Source organism: Taudactylus pleione, unplaced genomic scaffold (assembly GCF_031769625.1).
Source record: "Taudactylus pleione unplaced genomic scaffold, aTauple2 ptg000004l, whole genome shotgun sequence".
Lineage (NCBI taxonomy): Eukaryota > Metazoa > Chordata > Amphibia > Anura > Myobatrachidae > Taudactylus > Taudactylus pleione.
In genome coordinates this window covers 2838115-2850904 of record NW_028284407.1, presented here as the reverse complement: position 1 = coordinate 2850904, position 12790 = coordinate 2838115, and the positions used below count along the sequence as shown (strand labels likewise).

Genomic DNA, 12790 nt, shown 5'->3' with positions numbered 1-12790 from the left:
GGCTCGGCTCTGCTGTAAGTTCGTAACTCTGATTTAAAAACTGAATCTCGGGCTTTGGATTGCATGTACACAGGTTCAAATCACATGATTTTAGCTGCTTTTATCAAAATTTGCAACCGAATCTGAACCAAAACACTTGAGGGTGGTTTACCCAAAATCAAAACCATAAAATTTGAGGGTGGTTTTACAAAAACATGGGGGTCCGCGCACATTTTTTCTTTAAATACTGAACTGTAATAAGGACAGCCTGCCTCTCCTGGATTCAATTTCATAATGGAATTCCTCAAGGACAAGTGCATATAAGGGGACTGGTACCCCTAGCAATAATTGTACAAAAGTCCCCTGCCCCAAAACAATAGCTTACTATTCATCCCAGGCTCACCGCAGATGTCCATAGCTGATAGCAGCTACTCTGCTGTGTGCTGTTGGGTGCATGGATGCCCCCTGCTTTGTGGCAACAACTCCCGCTTGCCTCTTGGAACACTTGATGTCATGTGACCTACATTGCTACAAGTTGCCCTTTAGCCGCCGGCTCAAATCCCAACACGAGAAGCCCGACAGCAGGAGATCCCGACGCCGGCTGGTAAGTACCCTAGCCACCCCCATCCTTAACCCTCCATTAGGGGTGCCTAACCCTAAGTCCCCCCCCTGGAGTGCCTATACCTAACCCCCCTTCCAGCACCCTAAACCTAACCCTCCTGGGGGTGTGCCTATCCCTAGCCCTAACCTTCCCCACCCCAAAACCTAACCAGCTACACTCCCTAAACCTAACGCTAAAGGGGCCTATCCATTAGTAGATGTTTTCATGAATGACGAAAGACAAAAGATATCTATTGAAAATTCCGGTGGCTGTGCTGAAAGATATCTGTCATGAATATGACAGATTTTTGCAAAAGATGAACGATATCGCATGACCTAATTCAGGAAGTGGATTTTTTCTCTCCATCGCTTTGTAGCTGCTGGTAATATCGTTCGTCGTTTACCGCACATATAGCTGCCAGATATTTCTAATATCTGGCAGCGATATGCGATAATTGACCAACATGTTGGAGAGACGAAAGATAAAATCTTTCGGCCACGGGAGTGCGCATCTGTCATCGTTCAGGGCCTATCTATTAGCAGATAAATTGAACGACTGAACGATATATCATTCAGTCGTTCAATTTATCTGCTAATGGATAGGCCCCTTAAGGACACCCCGGTCTTACCTCGTTCAAGCTGTCGTCCTTCGGCGTCCCGGCATCTGGATTTAGATAGGCGTCGGGCTTCTCGTGTCGGGATATAGACCGGCAGCATTTAGATTGAAAACCATACTGACTTTCTGGTCTTCATCTCTGCTTGTGACCTTGACCTCAAATATATACTAACTCACTGAACCCAGCCAAGCTCTATACTCTGACTTGTACAGCTAAACTCATAATACTTCCTCCTGTATCACTCTGATGTCCACATTATTGCTGGCCTAAGCTAATGTTTCTGGGCTGATTGGTCCTTATCTCTCAGCAAAAAGCTGATTATCTGAAACTGGAGGAACAAACTTCAGCAGAGTCTAGTTTCTGTCAAACACCAAACCAATGCCACATTGAGTCCTTTCAGTGTGTATGCTCTTTGTAGCCTGTGCTATCAGAAACAGAATATCAATATTAAGATTAGTAGAGGGACCCGTCATATGCTCGGTCACCTTGGTCTGCCACCTGACCTGTCCATCCCCCTCCCCACTCTGTTCCTGTCCCTGGTGCCTGTAGAATGGTCCTCCTCTGTCCTCTGAAGTCTGTCCCATCTCTGCAGTGGACACGTTGACTCCTGAGGCGCACGCCCTGGCTGCCGCATGTCGGGTACAGGACAGACCGTATTAGATTATATAGATTATGCTACCCATAAAGAATACAAATTTTGGTGTTAATTTTTTTTTTTTTTTGGTATATAAATGACTTTATCTTATGACATATACAAATACAGTAATGAATGAACAGACTTGGCTTGGGAAGCAAATCAACTTTTTGGTTTTCAATCTGCTCCACAGTACTCAATCATGAATATATTACTTATATGTGCCATTCATTACATGAAAGAACAAAAACGGAATGTACAAACTCTTTGCTTTAGGGTTTCGTGTCCCCTAGATCTCTCCGTGCCCATCTCTCTGCATTGTGGAAAGAATACAACTTAGACATGGATGCCCTCATTGTGCTTCCCCTCAGATAGGTTATAGGTAATCTCTTCATACTTCAAGACAATCAGCCCTGGAGACAGCTCTCTGGACAGAATATAGCTGCTTTCCATGTGGCAAGACGTCAGAGACGTGTAGCTCACGAACATCTGCAGTGAGGTTCAGGCTAGGGTTAGAACACACATGCTATGAAATCGGTTGGGTCCCTAAGCACTCCGTCCTGACCCTATTTTTCAAATTTGATAAATAAAACTGTTTTGAACTTCTTTCCCACATGTTCCTCTGATGGTAATGTTCATAAATTATGTGCATTTTTAATCAATAAATGGATGTATAGCATTGTGTAATTTCTAAGCATGCACATTCTTTTTCTTTGTTTAACACATGTGATTTGATATGTATTTATATATACACACACAGCCCCCCCCCATATATATAACTTTAAACTTGGATTACTCCATTTCTTTATGTCATTAATTCATGTAATGGAATTATGATGGTTATATTTGGACAATGACTGGTACTGGCTGGTGAAGATCAGTTTGTGCATATTTTTTAATTTTTTTTTACATTGAAAATTCCTGGCCAAAAATTTTAAATGTTAATTGAATGTACATTTTTTTTATTTTACAATTGCCACCTGTCACTTTGCCATAAGGTTCCAGCGTCCCTGGTTTACGCATTGCAAAATTAGGTAAAAAGGAAAAAAGAAAACTTGTCATTTTCCAATTTTTTTTGCCTGTATAAATCTTGAAATAATTGAATATTATTGAGTTATGATTGAATATTATTCTAGCTCAGTGATGCATATGGGGTTGTTGACTACTTTAGAATGTGCAATTCAACTACCTATTTTCCTGCTGTTTCAATGAACATTTTCTTTTTAAATTGTTTTTTGTTTTCCTTTTTCTATTGGGGTAAATGACTATAAAATGTGTACGGATGTAAATATCTGCGTTTTATGAGAAGGCAGCACTATTTCAATTGGATTAATTGCCTCTCTGTGCCAGCACAAACAAAATTACTACATTAACCTGCAGCTGTGAGGCTCTAGGTTCAGTATGGAAAAACACAAAACACTCCTCACCCCGAAATTTCTAATGGGCAAAGAGCGAGGCTGAGTGGTGGTTCCCCACACCCGACCTTATTGCAGACCAGCTCATCTTCTGATGCCTCTCTCTTCAGACCCGTAAGTATGCAGGGTGCAGCCTGCTCGCAGTATTAATTTGTCCCATATGTTAGAAATACCAGCTAGTGACACTGTAGCACCGCCATAGGAGAGGGGGAGATCCAGCACATGAGGGGGTAAAGCCATAGCCAACTTCATTGTGGCGAAGTCTACTGTAATTTTAGCACCATGCGTCAGAATCCCAACCACCACCGGCTGCACCTCGAAGGTGTGAAATCTCCATGAGATTTGCACAGAATGTAGCACTTTACAAAGGAGATCAAGAAACATCATCACACAATGTCTTCATAAGCCATCAATGACAAAAGTTTAGAAATGATGTTACATTGTGTTAAGGACCCAAATGACCTTTTAAACAATTGATGAGTGTTACAGTGGCAGAACTAGAGAGTGGTGGGCCCAGGTGCAACAATATTGTTTAACCCCTCCCATCTCATAGCACCCAACCACGCCCTGATTTTGAGTGGGCAACTCTGAAAAGTTTGGAAGATTTGGAGGGGAAGGTACATTTGTGTTTTAATATAAGAAAACAAGTAAAGTTTAAAATTTACACACATGCCCTCAGAGCCACATGTGCCTCTTTTATATGCCATCAGACTCCTCCTCTGCAGGACACCAGCTTGTCACACACGTCCCCATGCTCAGCACCTTGTCACACACGTCCCCATGCTCAGCACCTTGTCACACACGTCCCCATGCTCAGCAGCTTGTCACACACGTCCCCATACTCAGCAGCTTGTCACACGTCCCTATTCTCACCACCTTGTCACACACATCCCCATGCTCAGCAGCTTGTCACACACGTCCCCATGCTCAGCAGCTTGTCACACACGTCCCCATATTCAACAGCTTGTCACACACGTCCCCATACTCAGCAGCTTGTCACACGTCCCCATTCTCACCACCTTGTCACACACATCCCCATGCTCACCACATTGTCACACATCCCCATGCTCACCACATTGTCACACATCCCCATGCTCACCAACTTGTCACACATCCCCATGCTCACCAACTTGTCACACACTTCCCCATGCTCACCACCTTGTCACAAACGTCCCCATGCTCACCACCTTGTCACACACATCCCCATGCTCACCAGCTTGTCACACATATCCCCATTCTCACCACCTTGTCACACACTTCCCCATGCTCACCACCTTGTCACACACGTCCCCATGCTCACCACCTTGTCACACACATCCCCATGCTCACCAGCTTGTCACACATATCCCCATTCTCACCATCTTGTCACACATATCCCCATGCTCACCACCTTGTCACACACATCCCCATGCTCACCACCTTGTCACACACATCCCCATGCTCACCACCTTGTCACACACATCCCCATGCTCACCACCTTGTCACACACATCCCCATGCTCACCACCTTGTCACACACATCCCCATGCTCACCACCTTGTCACACACATCCCCATGCTCACCACCTTGTCACACACATCCCCATGCTCACCAGCTTGTCACACATATCCCCATTCTCACCAGCTTGTCACACACATCCCCCCATGCTCACCACCTTGCCACACACATCCCCATGCTCACCACCTTGCCACACACATCCCCATGCTCACCACCTTGTCACACACATCCCCCCCATGCTCACCACCTTGTCACACACATCCCCCCCATGCTCACCACCTTGTCACACACATCCCCCCATGCTCACCACCTTGTCACACACATCCCCCCATGCTCACCACCTTGTCACACACATCCCCATGCTCACCACCTTGTCACACACATCCCCATGCTCACCACCTTGTCACACACATCCCCATGCTCACCACCTTGTCACACACATCCCCATGCTCACCACCTTGTCACACACTTCCCCATGCTCACCAGCTTGTCACACACATCCCCATTCTCACCACCTTGTCACACACATCCCCATGCTCACCACCTTGTCACACACATCCCCATGCTCACCACCTTGTCACACACATCCCCATGCTCACTACCTTGTCACACATATCCCCATTCTCACCACCTTGTCACACACATCCCCCCATGCTCACCACCTTGTCACACACATCCCCATGCTCACCAGCTTGTCACACACATCCCCATGCTCACCACCTTGTCACACACATCCCCATGCTCACCACCTTGTTACACACATCCCCCCATGCTCACCACCTTGTCACACACATCCCCATGCTCACCACCTTGTCACACACATCCCCATGCTCACCACCTTGTCGCACACATCCCCATTCTCACCACCTTGTCGCACACATCCCCATGCTCACCACCTTGTCGCACACATCCCCATGCTCACCACCTTGTCGCACACATCCCCCCATGCTCACCACCTTGTCGCACACATCCCCCCATGCTCACCACCTTGCCACACACATCCCCATGCTCACCACCTTGTCACACACATCCCCATGCTCACCACCTTGTCACACACGTCCCCATGCTCACCACCTTGTCACACACGTCCCCATGCTCACCACCTTGTCACACATACCAGCTACTGACAGTAGTACTCCTTATGCACAATATGCCACACAGTGCCCCTAAAGCTGGGTACACATTAGCTAATCTGTACACAGTGCAATATCCCTGGCGACGGGACCCTGCATGCGGCAAGTGCATACAGAGTTTCCATTGAGGGGGGTATGTGTCATCATGACAGCATTACTTCATTAGTGACATCCCTGTCGGCCCTGCAGTAGGGGCGATGTCACTAATGACACGCGGGACCGTGCAAATCATGGGTACACACTAGACTATGTACCCGATATGTTGCTCTGATCCATGGGATCAGACGACATATCGTCTGGTGTGTACCCCACCTGTAGTAAAATTATGCAACACAGTATGGCTCAAATACACATTATGTCACACAATAGGGCCCACATTTATATTATGCGTCACAATAGGGCCCAAATTCATATTCTACCCCACAGTAGGGCCCAAATTCATATTGTGCCCCACAGTAGGGCCCAAATTCATATTGTGCCCCACAGTAGGGCCCAAATTCATATTGTGCCCCACAGTAGGGCCCAAATTCATATTGTGCCCCACAGTAGGGCCCAAATTCATATTGTGCCACACCCGGTGGGTCCCATATTCAGATTATACCCCACAGTAGTGCCCCTTATTCACATGCCACACAGCATTCGTCCACATTCATTTTATGCCGGACAGTATGACCCAAATAGGTGGCTGGCACGCAGGAACACTCATTTACACAGTATGAGTATTTAAACTTTACTTACTGCTGGGCTAGGGGCCTGGGCTTATGCTAGAGCAGCGTGGCTGACTCTGCGCAGACTGTAAGATTGCTGACTGCCTGGGTTTACACGCGAGGGATGGTCATGAAATCATCACATCATCTCCAGAGGCAAGAGCAGAACCGCCTCACCCTCAGCAGCACCCATTCACTCAAGAGTCGGAGAGGAGGAGCTGGGCAAAGATGAGGAAAGGGCCCTCCTGCCCCGCCTCCGGCCGGACCACTTTCATCTCTGTCATTGGACGGTCCTGCCAATGCAATGCCAGCTAGTTCCATCCCTAGAGCTTAATCATACAGGTCTATACAAGAGACACTAATGAGGAATATCTTGTCAAGAAAGAGAGATGGTGATTTAGATCCGAAAAATTGACAGTAAGTTTTGAAATGCAAGATTCTCTGTGAAGAATAGAATTAGCTGTGTATTATATTCACAATCATTATTTTTCTGTGCAGGTCTGTTGCCACAGCTTGTAGGAGTTGCACCTGAGAAGGCTATTAAGCTGACGGTAGGTGATTGACAGGCGCTGTCATGTTTACTCAGATGTTGTACTTAGAAATATGTTCTATGTAAGAAGTAATTCATTATAGTTTACACATGTTCCTCTTTTTCTTACACCCTCCTTCAATTCCCATTACCATGTACTAGGTGACCCTGCATTATTCCCTATAGGCTGGTGCAGTTTAGCTACAATTTCTTAATTCCTTAGCAGTTAATGTACCCACACACATTACAAACAGGTATTTATTATATTGTGCAGAAGTATTTCTCTGTGAGGATGATATACAGTCTTAAGCTATGTACACACAGGAGCGACGGGCATTCATTCCGACATTTATTAAAAATGTATTGGCCGCTTGCGATATCGCTAGGTTTGATGTGCAGCACATCAAACCAGGTGACCGACGATAGCGGCCGTGGGAGCGCGCAATTACCGGTACACACTGAGCGCTGTAGGCGATATGCCGTTACGAAGGGGCATATCATCCTGACACCGGCCCAGTGTGTACCTAGCTTGACTTAGCTCTTCAACTAAATTGTGTCGATTTTTGGTTTTACATGAATGAAATATTACATTTTTTTGGTTAATTCCGTTCTGGTTGGATGTCCTGATAGTTCCTGTGTACCATGGGCCCGATTCAATTGCCCATCTGGTGGTTTTGCGGGATGTGTCCCTCTGCTGGTTTCTGCTTACAGACTATGGAGGTGCAGACAGCAGTTAGGCCATCATAAATACGATATGAACGCAGCTCAAGCTACTGGTGGCAGCTTGTTTCTAACTGGATGTACCCCCTCCATGTGTGAGAAAACTAAGACAATCTACCATCAAATAGATTGCCGCCACACGCAGGCCGATCCTGCCTTTGGCCCGAGCACTAGGCAGCAGAATCAGTGGTCCCTTTATGTAGGTTACAATTCCAATATCACTCTAGCCAACTACCCAATATCTCTGCCAACGTAGCATGGTGTCTGGTCACCATTTTATTACTTAAATTACCAATATGCTATGTATAGTAATTATGGTCTCAAAAAATGTTCTAAATTGAATAGATTAGTATAAAATCAGTACTGTAGTTATTCATTCACACCATAGTGTAAAGAAACCATTTTTTTTTCATTGATGTTACATAAACTTGACAAGACATGCAAAATATTCTAGTGATTGAACATTGAAATGCAAAAATGATTAGCATTTGTCACATTGAACGCTTTGCACATAATCACATGTTCGCTCAATCACAATTAAGTTTCAGGCTGCTATAGTGTTTGCTGAATACAAAATTGCTAGCATGACAAAAACGGGAATGCTGGCCACACGTGCTGCAGTAGCGTCAGTAAATAATGAGCAATTGCAGTGTATGCAAGTCCTAAAGTAACAAATAATAGTCACAGTGACCGGACCATTATCAGACATGATGGTAAATGCCGTTGGAAGATGACCACTTTCGACCTTTTTGTATGGACGGTAATTTCCCAGGTTTTGGACGAACAGGTCCCTTATACACCAGAAGTGATCTGGACGCTAGGCTCTACTGGGCGTTCAGGCAGACAAGCTCAATTAAAAATGTGTACACCTCTTAGCTGAACAGATATTAAAGTGCCATTCCCTAGCTAGCAGCACTTTGAGGTTACAGAAGCTTTGTTACTAGTTAACGCTTGTTACTTTTTTGCTGCTTGCATAGGTGACCGTTATCACTCATAGCTTATAAATCGGTAACTGCGCTACTGTTTCATCAATGCTTCTATATAAACTACTGCTCACCCTCTACTTACAACACTGTATCTGACCATTTGTGATCCTTGGAAACCAGTTTGTGAAACCAACAAAAGGAAAGTTTTACATTTGAAACAATGTGAAAACCCAATTTATTAAACTCCATACAGTCTGATGTTTTATCAATATTTTATCCTGTAAAGACAGATCTCTTATCAGACTACCTGCCTAATATATACTCTTGTTAGTAAATCACATGACTACCCCATTCCGCTTCATAACCGTAGTTTTGCTAGATATTTTATTATATTTGCAGCATATATTACATTGTATTCTAGCCTGCTAATGTATCTTGTTCTCCCTGACCATATAAGATATATCTACGTAAGCGGATGTGAGAAAAACTTTGCCAAAAATTAAATTGACAAAATGAGAACTTGTACAGCAATGCATTAAAACAACATCTTAAAATTGTGCTCATCTCGGTAGGAGCCCGTCTTAAACGCAATAGAGAAGACCTATTTATGTAAGCATATACAAGCGCGTTGGCTTTCACATTCTATTTTGATGGATGGCATCTATAAATGCGTATTTGATAATAAATGTATAGATAGGCGCAAAGTGGTTTTGTGGATATTTACTTGCCTTTCTAATGTGCATTAAAGCCGCACGTGTATCCCTATCTTACAGCGACCGCACCAGTCATATGTTTAATGTTTACAAGTTCCCCCTGTTTATAATCTCCCTTAATCATACCTACTTCTAGATAACAGCACAGCTACTGGGTTTGTTATATAAACTAATAAAGGTAAACCAAGTGTGTTTTTGTCAGTGCGTCGGCTGAGAGAGGCCTGCAGGGTCCATTTATGTAATTCTGAAAGGCAGAGCACATCGCGTAGCTTGTCTTGTTTATAGACGGCATTATAAATTGTTATGTCTGTTTTATAAAAGAGCAGAGCTGCCAATAATCTGCAAGAAGCCGGCACAGCGTGCTTGATGTTCTGTAAATGTAATCATTTTGTTTACTTGTGTCACAATTTCCCTTTTTCTCTATGTAGGTTAATGATTTTGTTCGAGACAAGTTTACTCAGCGCGACGGCTCCATTCCCTTCCTGGCTGAAGTGTTAGCTGGCAGCTGTGTGAGTATCTTGTGCAGTCAGAATTGCATGGAGAAAATAGTGATGCGTTGATGACAGGCCCATTTTCATTTATTGTTACCAGGGGCTTTGCCAAAAGGTATTTCTGTTGGGTTTTGAGCCTGAAACTAAATGGTGTTGGCACGGGTGTAGATTGAAAGTTCAACAGTGATGGACCGTCAATAGGTCGACATGCAATAGGCCGACACAGTCAAATGGTCGAGAAGAATTTAGGACGACCGTGTTAAATGGTCGGCATGGTCAAAAGGTCGCCTGCAGAAGTTGTCGACACAAGGGATAAAAATGTACATTATAAAATTAAACCTTTTTGGAATTTTCAACAAAATCAATGTTTAAACATAAAAAAATTATCTAAACTGAAGATTACAGCCTCTATCTCTTCTCCAGATCGCAGTGCAGTTCCTGCTCTGCACTGAATAAAGTATGGGGGAGCCGGGGGCACGGCCGGCTCCAGGGTTCTGAGCACCCTGTGCCGGCTCTTGAGAGAGCGCCCTAGCCTGAATTTAGGGGTGTGGCCTAATTACCATAGGCCACGCCCTGTGTGACGTTATTTGGAGGCGTGCCTGCACGGCACGCCTCCAAATAACGTCAGGCTGGGGTAAAGCCCAGCACTCCGTCACTGGCAGGACTTCTCCCAGCCCTCTCCCGTCAGTGAATGGTTGCCGCACGCATGTGCGCGGCATCCATTCACACTCTGTTGGTCCGGCGGTGGGGGTCCCCAGCCTCCCGATTTGACCAGCCGTGGGCCATTTACTGTCTCGCTGAAATCAGGATGTTGGGGAGGGGTGCCGCCCTCTACGGGTGGCGCCCCTGTGCGACCGCACTGGTCGAACACCCCTAGGGCCGGCCCTGGCCGGGGGATATTACCCTCTCCTTTTTACTCAGTCTCTGTGGCTGCAGGCTGGGAGGCAGGAAAGGAATGCATCTTTCTCTGCCTGCCTTTCAGCTGGCTGCCCTAGGCCCCTGCTCGAAGGCACCTAAACTCATTGGGCCCTTGGTAGCTGCTCAGAGTGCCCATACGATAAGATGGCCTTGACCCCCCACCCACCCTGGTGCCGAAACCGAACTCTCTCTCCCTAGTGCCTATCCTTAACTGTCCCCTTTCGCATCCTAACCATCCGCTAAGTACCTAGACCTTTTGACCAAGTTGACCTTTTAACTGTTGATCATTTGACACTGTTAACCATTGCATGTCGACCATCTGGTATCGACCTATTGACTATCTATTTACTGTCTATTCTCCATCTGGATACTATTGACACAGTGATAGTGTAGTATATGAAATATTGCTCCCACGGCCCAACTTTTTATGAATGTTTTTATTTTCAATTCCGCTCACCCCAAGGCACCAGAAACAAAAATGCAATTGTAAACTTTACGCTTTTGGACTTTGCAGTGTTTAGTAATAGGCAGAGTCGTACTGGCCCACAGGCATACAGGGGAAGTTCCAGGTGGGCCCCACTGCCTGAAGGCCCACCCTCTTCTCTAGGAGCAGGTTACAGATCGTGCAATCAAATTATACATGGTTACTCTATTAGAGGGTCCGTTACCTGGTTGCCACATCCCTTAAGAATGGTACCCTACCACTGCATTCCCCAGTGGGCCCTTCATAGCCCAGTCCGACACTGGTAATAGCCCTCTATGATTAAGGACTGCAACAAGGCACTTCCTGGAATAACTGCTATTGGACCATAGGATATATAGGGCAAAATGTACTAAGACTTGGAGAGAGAGAAAGTGGAGAAGATAAAGTAGCAACCAATCAGCACCTAACTGTCATTTTTCAAACACAGACTGTAAAAGGACAGGAGCTGATTGGTTGGTACTATCTCTCCAAGGCTTGATACATCTAGCCCATAAAGAGAGGAACGTTCTGTGTTCCAAGAGATGGCTGCCTACGATTGTGCCACAGCCAGCTAATTATGTGCTGCCTGCCTCACATAATATCAGGCTACACTTAGACACCCCACAGCCCAGTCTCTGACCTTATACTGAAGAAACAAATTCTAGTGCAGGTGGCAACATTCCGTTTCCAGTAATTAAATTGTTTGGATGGATTTTGTTAAAATCGGCTGTCTAGAACTGTGGGCCTGATTCAGAGCCGGACGCTCTGACAGAGCGCTCGCTCTGAATCAGGGCCGGCCTTCTGGTTTTTTTGAGCGGCCTCCTGGCCCCTCGCATAGCTGTGGGTGACCACCCACAGCTTTAGCGAGCGGCCATGATGATGGTCGCGTTGGTCAAGACCATCGCGACCATCGGGCTTGCGACGAGACCCTTGTGGTAGGGTCTCGTTGCCGCAAGCCCAAGAGTGCTTTCGGCTCTAACAGACGGTTTGCCCGTCGCTATCCGGGTCTCGCGCATGCGCACGACGGAGCCGGCTCGCGAGCGGGTCTGAATTAGGCCCTGTGTTACAAATGAAAATCGGCAATCGGGGAAAACATTGGGAGAATAGAGGGGAATGTGCAGTGACCATCTAAATAAAGCAGTAATAAAAAGAAATGTAGGCAGACTAGATCCTAAAGAGCCTGGAATACTGCGAGTATTTTGGCCCCAGGTAAATTTAGTACCTAATGTGGTTGGATCATGTGGGCAAAAACTGAAGGTGAAGCTATAATACACATTATGGCATATTTATCTTGGCTATGCTAGTGAAGCTATCCCTAGACTGTATCTGTGTCTTGGATCACAGGTTCTCAAACTCGGTCCTCAGGACCCCAAACAGTGCATGTTTTCCAGGTCTCCCCACAGAATCACAAATGTAATAATTAGCTCCACCTGTGGATCTTTTAAAAGT

At 45.6% G+C, this 12790-nt stretch overlaps 1 protein-coding gene across 1 annotated transcript in view; it reads left to right on the top strand.

Annotated features, from left to right (window-relative positions):
• Positions 1–12790, top strand: part of SLC25A12 (solute carrier family 25 member 12) — a 166051-nt gene that overhangs the window by 128786 nt on the left and 24475 nt on the right. Inside the window, exons 12-13 of the mRNA XM_088470550.1 lie at positions 7080–7132; positions 9898–9978. Of these exons, the coding sequence (XP_088326676.1) occupies positions 7080–7132; positions 9898–9978 (134 nt within the window). The remainder of the gene's footprint in view (positions 1–7079; positions 7133–9897; positions 9979–12790) is intronic.